Raw genomic sequence first — 14,123 nt, 5'->3', positions numbered from 1 at the left:
AAGAAGAGGAAGAATGCATTATCTGTTTATGATTCACTTAAAAAAATCTAATGGTGTCTATGTTAATTGTTAAAAACATATAAAAGGCATTAAAACTTGTATTTTTTAACCTTTTTGAAAACCATACTCTAATGCATTGCACACCATCTTTCTACTACTTCGAAATTTCACATTTAATTCAATTTGTTGATTCTACACCAGTTTTTGATTTCTAATAAATAATATATTTCTAATAACATATAGTCTATATGTGTAACTCAAAAAACTTTTTTGCACTTTTTGTATTATTATTATTATTATTTAAATTAAAAAATTTCAATTGAACTACAACTGCAGCGTCACTTTTTCGCTTTTCAGGTTTGACTTATTATTATTATTTATTGCATGACTAATAAGGACATCTAAGCGTCCGTGCCTGTTCGCTCGTTTTCCCCCCTTTTTTTCGATTGGTTGCAGGGCTAAAGATCGGAAGTAGTTTATTTATGCTAATGAAGGAGTTGGGGGTTGTAGATATTTACGTTCAACGGGAACCGCCCTTCATTCACCCACATGGTTCAAGGCAGGTCGGGTTCGCGCCACTTTTGCAATTTTACTCTGATTAAGAAAGTCGTTTTAGCAGAAGTTTCACTTCGCTTTGGACGCGCGCCGCGTTCGTTTCATTCGATCGCGGTCTACTTTTAAGTTTACGCACCAGTTTCGCAGATTTGTCCAGAGCAGTGGCAGTAAACGGCAAGTGAGTGAAGATGGTGGATTTCACTGGTGAGTGTCTTACTGTGCGTTATTGACTAGGAACCTGTTGTTAATTTATTCTGGCTTCTAGTCTCACAAACTCAATCGCGATTTCCCGCTTAAACACATTGGAGATGATTTCTGCGCAGGATTTCGTAAATCCGCTATTGCGAGCTACAACGACGGTGATACAAACAATGTAGTAAGTGGCGCATGGTAGTCCTTTCCACCTCCATAGTTGGGGAGAATGTGGGAGATTTGAAAAGCATGCTTGCTGTAATGCAACTACCAACTATTTTATTTCCCCGCACGCCTGCGCAGGGCGCCTTAATTCGCCTCGTATACACTAGTTCGCGTAGTCGGCTGCGAATCAAGTTGTTTTTAGACTTGGAGAGTGATGTTTTCTCGTTCTGTTGAGCGTGCGAGTTAAAGTGCCTCCAGAACAAAGCAGTAGCACATGGGGAACGCGTAGGCCGCACACGCTAGCTTAGCAACGGCGCGCTGGACAAAAACATCCCCCTTTTTGCAATGGCTTTCAGCTTTAGGATGCGTGTGAAATGTTGTTAAAATTATTAAAGTTGACTAGCCACATAACGAGCTCGTTGGTTTTTATCAAGAGTTATTTTTAATGGGGAATGGATGGAGCTAGCCCGCACTAGCCGTTTTAAGTTCAACTGTTAACCGGCTAGTTTCGCTCAGGAAACGCTTCGTGTAGATACCACGAGCGCCTTATTTGCTGACGTTAAGACATTTCGTTGCTTTTATATTTTTAAGTGCATGTTTAAGCCACACTCCTAGCCAGTTAGCTTAGCATTAGCGGCTAACGCTGCCCTCAACATCGGCCGAACGCAAAAGCAACAACGCGCCACTTTATTTCCCAGCCATGTTTTCTTGTTTCTACCTGTTTGACACATTTAACTTATTAGTAGTTGTCGAATACTGTAGTTATTGAGCGAAGAATTATCCGGTTCGTGAACTCAACGGCGCCATGTTAGTGCAGATTGTTTCGTGTTTGGGGGAGGGGTGAATGGGGAGCGCCTCACTGCGCATGCGCCACACAGACAGACGGCGCGGTCCGCAGGATGCGCAATTCATAAACTCGCTCAACTCTAGTTCTCATAACTTGGAAATTGATAGTGAAATGCACCTTCAAAACGGAGGGAGCGAAGTAGGTAATGATGGTTTGGTGGAGTTAGCTTTTTTTTTTCTTTTTTTTTAAAGAGGGATAGCCTACACCGTCAGAGTTGGGTATGAATGGTACCGCAGTGGCATGTGCTTTGCCATGAGGCCCTCGCTTTTGTAGTCTAGAAAGTAAATCCCATTTACTCTTCCTCTTTTGCATTTGAATTATAATGTAGGCAATTAAATAACTCGAATATTTCTCCCCTTCGCCCTCTCAGAAACCTCAAGAAAGATGGGAGTAGTTGCCCGCAAGTTCTTTGGAGGCATCCGTCCATTCTTGATGGTGTGGATGTCAATGTATTGTCAAAGTGCTTACAGTGCAGGTAGTATTATGGAATATCTACTGCAGTGGAGGCACTTCTAGCAATACACTTGACCATTGCCTTTTCCCTCTGCCTAAAGCATCCTTCACCAAGACACCATACCTAACGGCTTTGTGCTAAGGTGCATCTAGTGCAGATAGTGAAGTAGACTAGCACCTACTGCCCTAAGTGCTCCTTCTGGCACGAGGGACTGTGACTTTCACCCATATATATATATATGTGAATTAAGTGTTTTTTCCTTTCTTTTTTTGGTGCAGTTCTCTGCTAGTTTTGCATAGTTGCACTACAAGAAAACTGGAGTTGTGCAAATCTATGCAAAACTGATGGTGGCCTGCTGCTTCTCCACGTTTCCCAGATTTTGATTTGAAATCTGAAAAGCGGTGGCTCAATTTTTCCCACCCCTCTCTTTTCTTTTAAATCTGCCAGTGTTGCCATTGTGTTAGAGTTTCAGCAGTGCTAAAGTGCTTATAGTGCAGGTAGTATTTCTGTCATCTACTGCAGTGTGAGCACTTGAAGTACTTCTAGCTAAATGCATCTAGGATCTGAAGACTCTTGTGAACACTCCTGAGGTCTCCGTACCAGTCTGTTAACTTGCTGGACCCCGGTCAGTTTTGCTGGTTTGCATTCAGCTTTTAAGACTGTGCGCTGTGCAAATCCATGCAAAACTGACAGTGGCAGCTCGCATCCGAGAACTGCTTCTGGAGCCGTTTGGTCCCTTTCTGCACAGGTTGGGATTGGTAGCAATGCTGTGTGTTTGGAAGGTATTGCACTTGTCCCGGCCTGTAGAGGATTGTGGAGATTGTACCCAACAAGTAGGTTTGTTTTGTTTTTGGAAGTTCCCCATTCTTGGTTTTCATTATTGCATTTGTGTATTTTCAATTATTATTAATTGAAATACTGAAACGATGTAAAATTTGCCTCAACATTCACTAGCTTTACGCATGTGAAACGTTCGTTTTTTTTATTTTTTGTTATTTACATAAGCCAATATAGACAGACTTTTGGGGCATGGTGTAGGGGATCCACTTAAAAATAAATCTGTATTTAAATTTTTTTCTGACGCCCGTAGCGCATTAACAGTTATGTTGTGTATGTAATGGGTAACTATTACAGTAACTCCAATCGAGCAGCTGTTGCTATGGTTACAGTATCAAGCAACAGCGAATTATGTTTGCGCGCGTATACATTTAGCTCATGCTGACTAATCGTAAGATTTATCGTGAAGGAATAAGTGCCTGACTTATAGTAAAAAATATAAACGTTTAAAATTCCTAGAGTTTTGTCTTAGCCTATTAGGGTTCAAAACGCGCCCATATTTAGTAAAATGTTGCGACTGCGACACTATAGGCTACGCTCCTAAAAGCTCTCGATATTGTGTCATACTAGTCCGCTTCGTCGGTCGTGTAGATGGTGTATTTAGAGGCTCCTCTCTTTGCAGTCTAACTACACTAACGATTCCGCCCATTCTCTTGACAGCTCCGTCTTTCACCAACACACTCATTGCGCTCTTTTTGAAGGTCCTGCGTGAAACCCTCCCCAGGCGCGTGAGTGGGACATGCACAATCTCTTGAAATATATTTTTCTTCACCTGAACTCAACTGCTGTTTTCGAGTTTTCTGAGACTTGGCCTATACAACACCACCGCTTTTCTAGTTTTTTTACTCGAAAGGATAAACACTTATGGAAATGGGGATGCGTGGCGTTTTGGTTTATGTATTTTTTGCGGTTGTCATCGATCCGTGTCGGGGGACTTTAATGAACTGCAATGAAGTGCGTAAAGTTTTTCAGTTGAAGGACATCGGACCTGTAAAATCAATACCTGAAGCACCGAGAACAGGTAAGATCTGTTGAGTTTGACATGTCAGTGTTGAGCTGTATCTCCAAAACTTTCTGATTTTGTGCCACAGTTAAGCAACCTATTCATTTTTGTTCCTTTACCCACAACCGATGTTAAGATGGTCATTTAAAATATAAACGATCTAACCGATGTCAGTTTTTTTTTTTATAGTAAAGATTTAGTACACAGTTTGGAGTTTGACACATTTTTCTCAAATCATTCTTGATGCGGAAACGCGTAAGTTAGTAGGCTAATGTAAATAAACAAGCGAGCTAAAATTCAGCGCGAAACCTGTTGTCACCTCAGTTAGAAAAACTTTAACGCGTTTCCACGCTTCGATTATGTAAAAGATTTGAATAGTTTTATTAACTGCGCGAAATTCACCCAAAATATTTCATCGCTTGATATACGACCTTCAAATTACGCTTTCAAGACGCTTTAGTCAATTCCTCGCCGTGGGGCGCGTTTACCGGCTTTAGAAGTTTGAGGTAATAATCGTCGACTCAAAGACTGTTTGTTTGGACTGAGGGGCATTACTTTTCAAATAAACTCAGGTAATGAATGGTGTCTCATGCAGCAGTTGAAAGCTTAAAGTTGTTTCGCTTCACTCGAAAGACTTAAGACCAAAGATTTTCAGTTTACTTTTTAAGAAAAGCACGTTTAGGCTACTAAAATAATTTGGAAGTAGAACATCTGAAGTCCGTGCTTTTAAGTTTATAGGATTTGTAGGCTACACGACTTAACCTGCCAGGAAATTGAGATAAAGTGTCCCTTGGAACAATTTTTGAGTAATCTTTTGCTGTTGGTGTTCACAAGCGCTCCAGCTTCTAGCAAAAACAAATCCGTTTACAAAAAGATGAATTTGGAGACTGAACATAACCCAGTCACTCATCAAACCCTGCAGTTCAAAGTGGTTTACTTGTTATTCAGCCTCAAGCTGAGATTTAAAATCAGTTTGCTGTTTTCTCAAATCACTCCTCGAGATCAAGTATACAGGTCAGAAACTAACTGGTGCCAATTAGTCACGAGAAAATGCTCTGTTTGGTTTAAATGGCTGTCATGTATATCTCTGAGGACTGTTTGGTTTGTGGCCTCTGAAACGGTCTTTGTCAGTTTGGTTGGATAATAGTTCCCTCTTGCTCTTGTGATCTGAAACTAGTTTTATGGCCTCAGTCTCAAATAATGATTATTGATAGTCTCTAGCTGCTTCTATCAGAAGGGAAAGGCAACCTCTAACCAGTTTGACAAACTTTGCTGCATTAATGGATGCTAAGTGGCTTGAGGAGAACAGCTTGTACCCGGTTTCCCACAGAGGTCATCAAATGGAGCTCACTTCAAAGTGCTGCTTGGAAGAGGTCCGTTTTTGAGTTTTACAGGAATTCAGAGCTAGGGGTTGTGTGGTTTGCTGGTAAAGTCGTAATGTAAGGTGTTTATATTCATTGCTCATCCTGAACTCCAGAGATTTTGGTTGGGACTGGGAGCCGTTAAAATTTACAGCTTTGTGATTTAGTTTTATGAAACATTTTTAAAATACCGATCAGGTAATTAACTGTAATTATAGTAATTGACTTGGAATGAAATCATACCGTGTTCTGTACTGTACATTTAACATCCTCTCCTAAAAGTTGATGTCTTGACAAGGGCAACAAGGTCAAGCGTCATTTTGCTTAAAAAGAGGTCTATTTCTGTAGTTTTTTTAGTCACATTTTCTACTGTCCTCTTTGTTTTTGTTTTTTGCTAATGCTCTTTTTGGAAAATAGCAATTAGCAAATAATGTGGATTTAGGTTAGCTTTCTTTGAGATTAGTAGATATAATTTTGCCTAAATTTGACCGCAGATCTAGAGAAAACATTGTTAGGCTTATGTGTATGAGTTTTTATGTACGTCTGGAAAAACAGGTGCATGATTTTATGCGTTCTCTTTTAAGCTTATGATAAATGTGCAGAGACCGTAATGTAAATGATTACAGATCAAGTTTGACCTTGTTGAAGATATTCATTAATACGTTTTTGTTCGACTCTTATCAACACATCTTGAGATAGACTTGCATTCTGCTTCTTTTGTTTTGCTGTCACTCCCATCACACCACTTTTTCCTTCCGGTTTTATTTTATAAAGCAATATGTTCAAAGCTTTCCTGACTCTTTTGGTTTTATTAAAATGTTGTGGAGCAAACGAGGCATTGTGATGGAAGGTGTCTTGAAGGACAGACTTTTATTGCTGTTTTCTCAATGCTGGTGTGATTTTCTTCTCTCTGCTTCCAATCTTGGATGTTAGGAGCAAAGCAAACAGTTTGATGTCCAGTGATTTTCAGGCCAATTATATCCCATACCACATGACCCGTGTGAGAGCTTAGGTCCTAAAACATCAAATAATAAACTGACCACCATAGTTGGTGGGTGGGTAAATAAAAGACTTAAAAATAGTCATGTTGACATTTAAACGGTTCCTCAAAGGTGTTTATTTCTGTTAGTTCGCATTAATGTAGCATTGGCTTGCGTGCCAGACATTTTTCTTGTCGGGGAAGCTTGTAAAACGCAATGTCTTTTCCAAATCACTCTTTTCATTGCTTCGCTCAGACCTCTGAAACAGCATGTCGCTGCTAGCACAATAAAAACCCAAGCCTCACGTTGCATTTTGATTTGATTAATCTTGGGGTTTTGTGGTAATTTCTTCATAATGCCTTCATGTAAGAAAGTGCTGGGGGTGTATGAGGCTTCAAAGAAGCATGAACTTCAGAGTATTTTCTCTCTTATTTGAGCATTGGGATGTCGTGGGAGAGTTGTCAACATAGGTTCATTGGAAAAAGTCCAAAAAAATAGCTGTACATACAATTCACTGCCGTTTCAAGCTGAAATGAACACTAGAGGCAGTAAAACACCAATAACGTTTCTTTTTACACAAATTATGATTATAAATCAATAATCTATGTAAAGACACATTCTCATGCAGTTTCTTGCATAATACTATGCTATGAATGCAAAACACTTTTATCAAAGTGCATATTTGTAAACTAATGCATTTTGACATTTGAATCACATAACCAGCTCCATGTGTGCAGCTTTTCCGATGTAGTAAACTTGCTCGGTAGCGCACCTGGTGCAGAAAAACTGCTCAGGTCCGAGTCCTGTGAAACACGAGTCACAATGAAAGAGTTTAAAGACTTGTTGAAGCCAGCTAAAATGCCATGGTTGCTTCAGCAAATGCGTTTTTATTTCGCATTTGCTTTTTGTTAACCGTATTGGTTAGGTTTACTGTAGGTGGTACATTATTAGCCACTCGCTGTACATTTCATTTATGCACTGCCACAATACGCACATCAACCAGTGTAAAAAAAACAAAAAAACATTCAGATTTAAGTTCAGCTGTTTTGGATAAAACTGAATGCTACTCATGGGCATTTTACTTTCAAAATAGCTATGTTTCCATCCCAAAATTCAAATTAAATTTATGCGCAAAACTGGAATATCACATAAAACACATGCGAATAAAGTTTCCATCCAACGAGTCAAAGAGAACAAAATCGTCACTTCCTGGTAAACTGTGGCACTAAATATCACTAAGTCACATGACTTTTTCAATGCGCATGGAGGAATTTATTCGGTAAATGTGTTTCCATCGTAGTTTATGCGCATTTTTTCTTATCGGATAAAAAGTTTATCCTATTCAAATGTGCGCATAAGTTTTTTTATGCACATTTTTAGAATTTATGCGCATCTTGGCGTTTCCATCCAGCTTTTTTTTTTTTATGCGATATTCCAAAATGCGCATAAAAATAGGTGGATGGAAACGCAGCTAATGTTACAAAACGTAGAAGCAGCAATGTGTCATCAAGGAGGTCCTCTGTCTGTGGGATGACCTACGAGGAGTCCCTTCTTCAGTCGTCTTCAACAATTCCCAAGTCTCACAGCCTGTTGAATCATGTGAAACCGGGGCAAAAAAGGGAGGGTGGGAAGTTCACAGTTGGGTGGATTTATTCTCTCAGGTGATTACACTTAAACGTCTTAACGGGTTGTGAGTGAGAAATAAACACTTCCTGGGGCGCTTTCATTTCGTTCTAGTGAGACAGAGATGAATTCCTTTCCTCAAGCCATCTCCTTTGCATCTTGCTCAGGAACTCAAAACATTGTGTGGTGGTGTGGTGATAGTGTCTTTAGCAACAGTTGGCTCGTCCTGGCACGTCCCGTGCTGTTCTCCTAGAGCTATAGCCCCCCTAGGTGCTGTCATTTGCACTGACCTTTTTTGGGGAAAAAAAAGTTTGTAGTGATGGAAAGTTTTTGTCGGATCTCAGTGGGATAAGAATTTTGATGGCTAGAGATATCAGCCCTTTTATCTCCCCCACCCTACCGGCCTGCTGCGTCTTGCACAAACGTGGCGTTTCATGACCAGCCGGTGGTAGTATGAGTCTGATAATGGTCCTTAACATAAGTGGATTTGTAAATGTAAAGATTTACATTTACAAAAACTTTTTTTTTTTAATAAAATGAGCTGTGTCTGCCACAATGCTGTTTTTACCGATTGCCATGAAAGTTGCTTTACAGTTGCTAAGCTGTTCTGGGTGGTTGTTAGGATGGTTGATATGTTGTGTCTGGGTGGTATAATATACATATTAATTAATAAAATAATAATAGACTAATTATTGCATTTTTTATTTTATTTTATATAATTTTTAGATGAAGAATAATAATAATAATAATAAGTATCTTTTATATTTTTGTATTTTATATAATTATTTATAAACTTTCCATATAATTGTTTAGGTAAACTACTACTAAACTACTACTAATTATTATTATTATTATTATTATTAATAATAATAATACAGATGTATTTTTATATTTTTGTATTTTATAATTATTTAGAAAATGTACTTTTTCCTAGATGCAGAAGTTTGGTGAGAACATGATTAATTAATAATAATAAATTAATGTATTATGTATCTTTTTATATAATTGTTTAGGTGAAGAAAACTGTCACTGTTGACAGAAAATGTACTTATTCCTAGATGCAGACGTGCATATCCACCTTGGTTAACAATCCCAACCTTCATCCCAACAGGTTCAGATCTTCAGGTTTGTTTGTCAAAGAATCTAACGTGCTGCACCAAGAAGATGGAGGAGCGTTACCAGGTGGCGGCGCGACGGGACGTCCAGAACCTCCTCCAGATAACCAGCTCTAGTCTGAAGTTCCTCATCTCACGCAACGTGGCTGCTTTTCAAGGTTAGTTAATTGGTTTTGGAGACTAGCACTGGTTTATTGTGTGCAATGCTTAGTAGGCTTGCTGCGATAGACGGTGCTGACAGTGATACCGGTGTTAAGCCACAACACCGGTTACGTCTCTTGCCCACCGCATCACCCACCCCCACCGTCATTTTGACTTTTTTTTATGTAAGTTATTTGTTATTTTATATTAGGCATAGCCTGCCCTATAGCATGGTGTATTTTTATTTGTTTTGTTAATAAAAATTCTATGTTTTATATATACGCTAAAGTGAGTTTGACGTTGTATTTTGTTGTTGCATTCAAGCAATTGACGCCTAACTGCCACTAATTCTAAAGTGAAAGTGAAATGCGCACGGCGCTTTTAAGCTATTTAAAAGCGAAGGGAAGCAAGTAAAAGAGGGAACGCCCCCGCGGTGATACAGTTTGTGGTACTCTTGTTTGGTATGATGTCAGTTTGTTTCCAGACATGGTACAGTAAAGTATTTTCAGTGTATACTTTTCCCTGAGACCAACAATATGTGATTTAGTTCTCTGGTGGCTTTCCAAGGGCTGTCTTTTCAGTACATTTCAGGTCGACCAGTGTTCATTTAAGGTTTGTGAATTAATGGCTTCCTTGATGAGCTGTACACCAAGATGCTTGTTTTGAGGCCTTAATGAAACCCTTCACAGCTTCATAATATGAGGTCATAGGAGCCTACGCACCTTTGAGGAGGAGGGTATCCTTCATCTGAACCAAATGACAAACCTGGATAACCTGTAATCTCCCATAAGTGCTGATGCAAGAAGATGCACCGCTCCTGACAAAAACCTCTCTGTTGCCTACCGCGGATTCTCAGCAGAGGCTCAGTTTCAGGTTTCACAAAGGTGGTTAGTCAGTGTGTAGTGGCTCACGATGGGCCGGTTCACTGTGAGTGTGGTGAGATCTTGGATTGCTGCATATGTGCCGGAAGAGTGAAGATTAAGAGTCTCCATTACATTAAAAGTGAACTGTTACTTTTTATGCTGACTTTGAAAGTGAGTGAGGTGATGCTTCATTATGTCTTTTTATACACTATGTTTTCCAATACTGATAGTCAGCCATTATTTTTGAAAATAGTCAATATTATAAATCTATACTGACTTACAAAAAGCAAATGCATTAAAAATGGCAATATTGGAGCAGAGAAAAAGCTTTTGACTGTATTTTGATTGATCTGGTAACAATTTTCTCACACTGAGTATAAATCTGTATGTACACACACACACACACATTCAATTTATATATAATATAAATGAATTCATATATAATATATGAATATATAGAAAATCTAAAATGATATATGTGTATATATATATTTACACACACTATACACTATATAATATGTAATATTATACTACAACTACCACATTTATGTGCCATTTAAATCAGAAATAAAAAGATTATTGTCTGCTTCCAATATTAGCCCAATCTGACCAAAGCTGAAGATTGAATATTTGCCGATATCAGTATGGCTACTGATATACTGTGCATCCCTCTCTGTCATAGAATGTGTACAGCTGTTGGTTTCATCTCTTGTTTTCATATCTGCTCTAAGACAACAGTGTTCAGTTTCAGTAAACGGCACAGCTTGGTAAATGGTAAAAATTATCCTGTTGTTTTTCCTCTCCTTTGCATTGCACTTGCATTTCTGAGTTGTGACTGACAGTTCCATGCAGGTGTAGACACGCTTCTGTTTACTGCCTACATTGGTAGACAACATTAGTGTGAGAGTTTCCCCACAATCGAGACTGTATCATTAAACCAAACCTCTCGCGTTATTTCTCTTGTGGTTTAGGGCCCTTTTTATCTCATTTCGAGACCTGTTATATCTCATCATTTGGAAAAAATGGTATTCAGGTGGCAGTTACCATAGTACTTAAAAACATTTTGCACATTTTGTTGGGCGTAGACTCGGGGAGAGCCCTGATGGTGTCTAATCACAAGACTCATTTTATGAGATTAGCCCCATATTACAGGGCCCAGTCTCAGCCTCCTGCTGTCTAACTAGCTATTACCTTTTGCCTGTGATACCCAACGCTCTAATGAACAGATATGAAAACAAGCAATGAAACACAGCTGTACACATGCTGTGAGAAACAGGGATGCACAATATATTATTAACCATATTGATACGGACAAATATTAAATTGAGCATTGGTTGGATAGGGGTAATAATGCAAGTAGACAGTAGACAAATTTTAAAATAGACAAATATTAACATTAAAAATTCTATGTATATATTTTTCAATATATTATATTATATCTATCTATCATCTGTCTGTATATCTATCTGTCTATCTATCATCTATCTATCATCTAAAAACGTATTTAAAAATATATATTTTGTAAATTATTTTTATACAAATTTTTATATATGTATATATTTTTTATTTTTTATTAATATATAAGTATGTTATAGAAAGAAAAAAAAGTGTAATTTACAAAATTCTGGGAAAACACATACCAAAAATACAATAAAACAATAAATAAATACATTTTTGTTTTTATGTTGCTGTATTTCATTCATATGCCAGTATATATTTATAATATTGACAATTGTAAAAATTATGATCGGCTATCAGCATCTGCCGATAAATCAGTACATCTAAAACTCAAGCTTCCCAATCCTTCCCATCCTGTCACTTTTCCCATGTGTTTTACTGTCTTTAAACAATGCATGCGGTTTCTGTCATTTGGGGTGTTTGGAGAAATTACTGCAACATCTTGTTTTACTTGCTTTGATTTCGGTGGTCGAGTGAAATGTGGGTTTGCTACCATTTTTATGAGGTTAGATGGAACCCAAATTATAATGCGGTTTGTTTTTGAGGAACGTGAATAGTTTTGTCTTTTATACAAATCTGCACCTTTTCCTAATTAAACTGAAGATGTGTTCAGTGTAGATGTTGGGAAGATTAGATTGCTAGGAATTGCTTTTCAACCACTGCATACTGTGAGAATTCAACCACAAGGTGATGGTCTGCTTGCCTACAAGACTTGTTTGCATTTTAGACTGTTCTACTTCCCCATTGTAAATCATGCAGTCATGTGTGTGTATAGTGAGGACCGTATGTTTGCACAATTGTTACTGTAGCTGTGTAAAATTTCCTGAAGGTGTACTGTTGGTCCCTGCTTGTGTGCTAGATATTAATAATATATTACAACCAGTTAAACACACAATATTTTTTTTGTAAATATTTGCGTGTTGCCATGAAATGCAGTTTTTTAATATTTGCGTGGTGATATGAAATGTTTATTATATATATATTAGGGATGCTCCGATCAATCGGCCGGAGATCGGTATCGGCCGATAATCACATTTTATGACTCGATCGGTACTCACTAACTTGGCCGATCTCACGAACCGATCGCAATTTGATGACGTCAACGCGTGACGACGTACATGATGCGTGGGGACATAAATGATTTGGAGTCACAGTCATGTCATCGCCGGTGTGGAAATGCTATAACGTTTCGAGAAACAATTAAAAATCTGCTATCTGTCGTGTATGTTTTGCATGATGATATGATGAATGGATGGTTCATTTTTAACAGCAGATTCAGTGACGTTAGAGCTGATCTGCGCCTCACTGCACGCTTCTGCGTCGCGCTACGGCTCCACGGCCACCGGAGCTGATTGCGGCCGCTCTAGTCAGTGCTTGTGTTTATCAGCCAGCTGCGGCTCGTTTCTGAAGTGGCTGCTTGGAATCGTTACACCCCTAATATATATATATATATATACATATTCTAAATATAGAATATATAAATATGTAAAAAAAAAAATGTCAATGTTTAGATATTTAGATTCAATTCATTTTAATTTTATAATCTAAAGAATTTATGTAATTTATACATTTTTTTTATAAATGTACAGGGCTCGCAAAATTTCGAAAATCCCTGGTAGCCCTTCGGGCAGGCATTCTTCAGGTTTTGGTAGCCCAAAATTAATTTAACTAGCACGAATAAAAAAAGACATCGGCTGAACTTTACTGTGGACAAATCAGCATGATCAGCAAAAACTAGTAGCATATAGGGATGTAACGATTCACTAAAATTCACGATACAGATTACACTATACAATTTTCTTACAATTTATGTATATATTTATTTTTTTACAAAATTAGATTGAAGACAAGTTATAAATTAAAAGGTGTCCTTTTATTATTTCTCAGACAAAATGCTGCATATTTCTTTGTGAAATTAAAATGTTAAATAATAAAACTAACTAGAAATTTTAAAATAAATCCCAAATCAAATAAAACAATTATACAACTAAAATAAATCTCTTCATATAAATAAAGGCTTTGCCTGTGCTCTATTTAAAATCAGAGGCAACCAGTGCATTTGAATTACTATACAAAAAAGATGTTAAATACATGTTATTTGGATTGTATCATTTCAAAATTTGAAGCAAAAACAGAATGGTCTGATTTTAGCTTTGAGAATGAGACACAAATGTCACTCTCTGACAGCAGGTGGCACTAATGGAACAGCAGGTATTTATAGGCTGCTGCCCCTTTAAGACCGAATGCACGGATCCAATATAATGATGCACAGGAGATTTCTTTCTCCACTGTTTACGTTCACGTAAGACATAACCGACTGTGTTTACGAGAATACTTGCAGAAACAATTATTTTTAGATAATTTTGTGTGTATGTGTTCATTCAGAAGCAAGGATATGCGAAAGAGGAATCAATTCTGTGCACGCATTGTCTGAAACGCAGCTCCCTGTGCGCACTTTGAATGAGTGCGCGCAGAGACGGCTCGCTAGCTCCGAATGCGCGCGAATGTTTTAAAACGCTTGAATGTTTA

At 37.9% G+C, this 14,123-nt stretch overlaps 1 protein-coding gene across 1 annotated transcript in view; it reads left to right on the top strand.

Moving 5' to 3' along the window:
* The first annotated feature begins 380 nt into the window (after window positions 1-380).
* The window catches only part of gpc5a (glypican 5a), a 176,320-nt gene continuing 162,577 nt past the window's right edge, over window positions 381-14,123 (top strand). The window contains exons 1-2 of the mRNA XM_016541216.1: window positions 381-759; window positions 9,129-9,290. Of these exons, the coding sequence (XP_016396702.1) occupies window positions 744-759; window positions 9,129-9,290 (178 nt within the window). The 5' untranslated portion in view covers window positions 381-743. The remainder of the gene's footprint in view (window positions 760-9,128; window positions 9,291-14,123) is intronic.

Source organism: Sinocyclocheilus rhinocerous, unplaced genomic scaffold (genome assembly GCF_001515625.1).
Source record: "Sinocyclocheilus rhinocerous isolate Xijiao unplaced genomic scaffold, SAMN03320098_v1.1 scaffold548, whole genome shotgun sequence".
Classification (NCBI taxonomy): domain Eukaryota; kingdom Metazoa; phylum Chordata; class Actinopteri; order Cypriniformes; family Cyprinidae; genus Sinocyclocheilus; species Sinocyclocheilus rhinocerous.
Note: the sequence above shows the minus strand (reverse complement) of the source record. Positions and strands in the feature narration are given on the sequence as shown.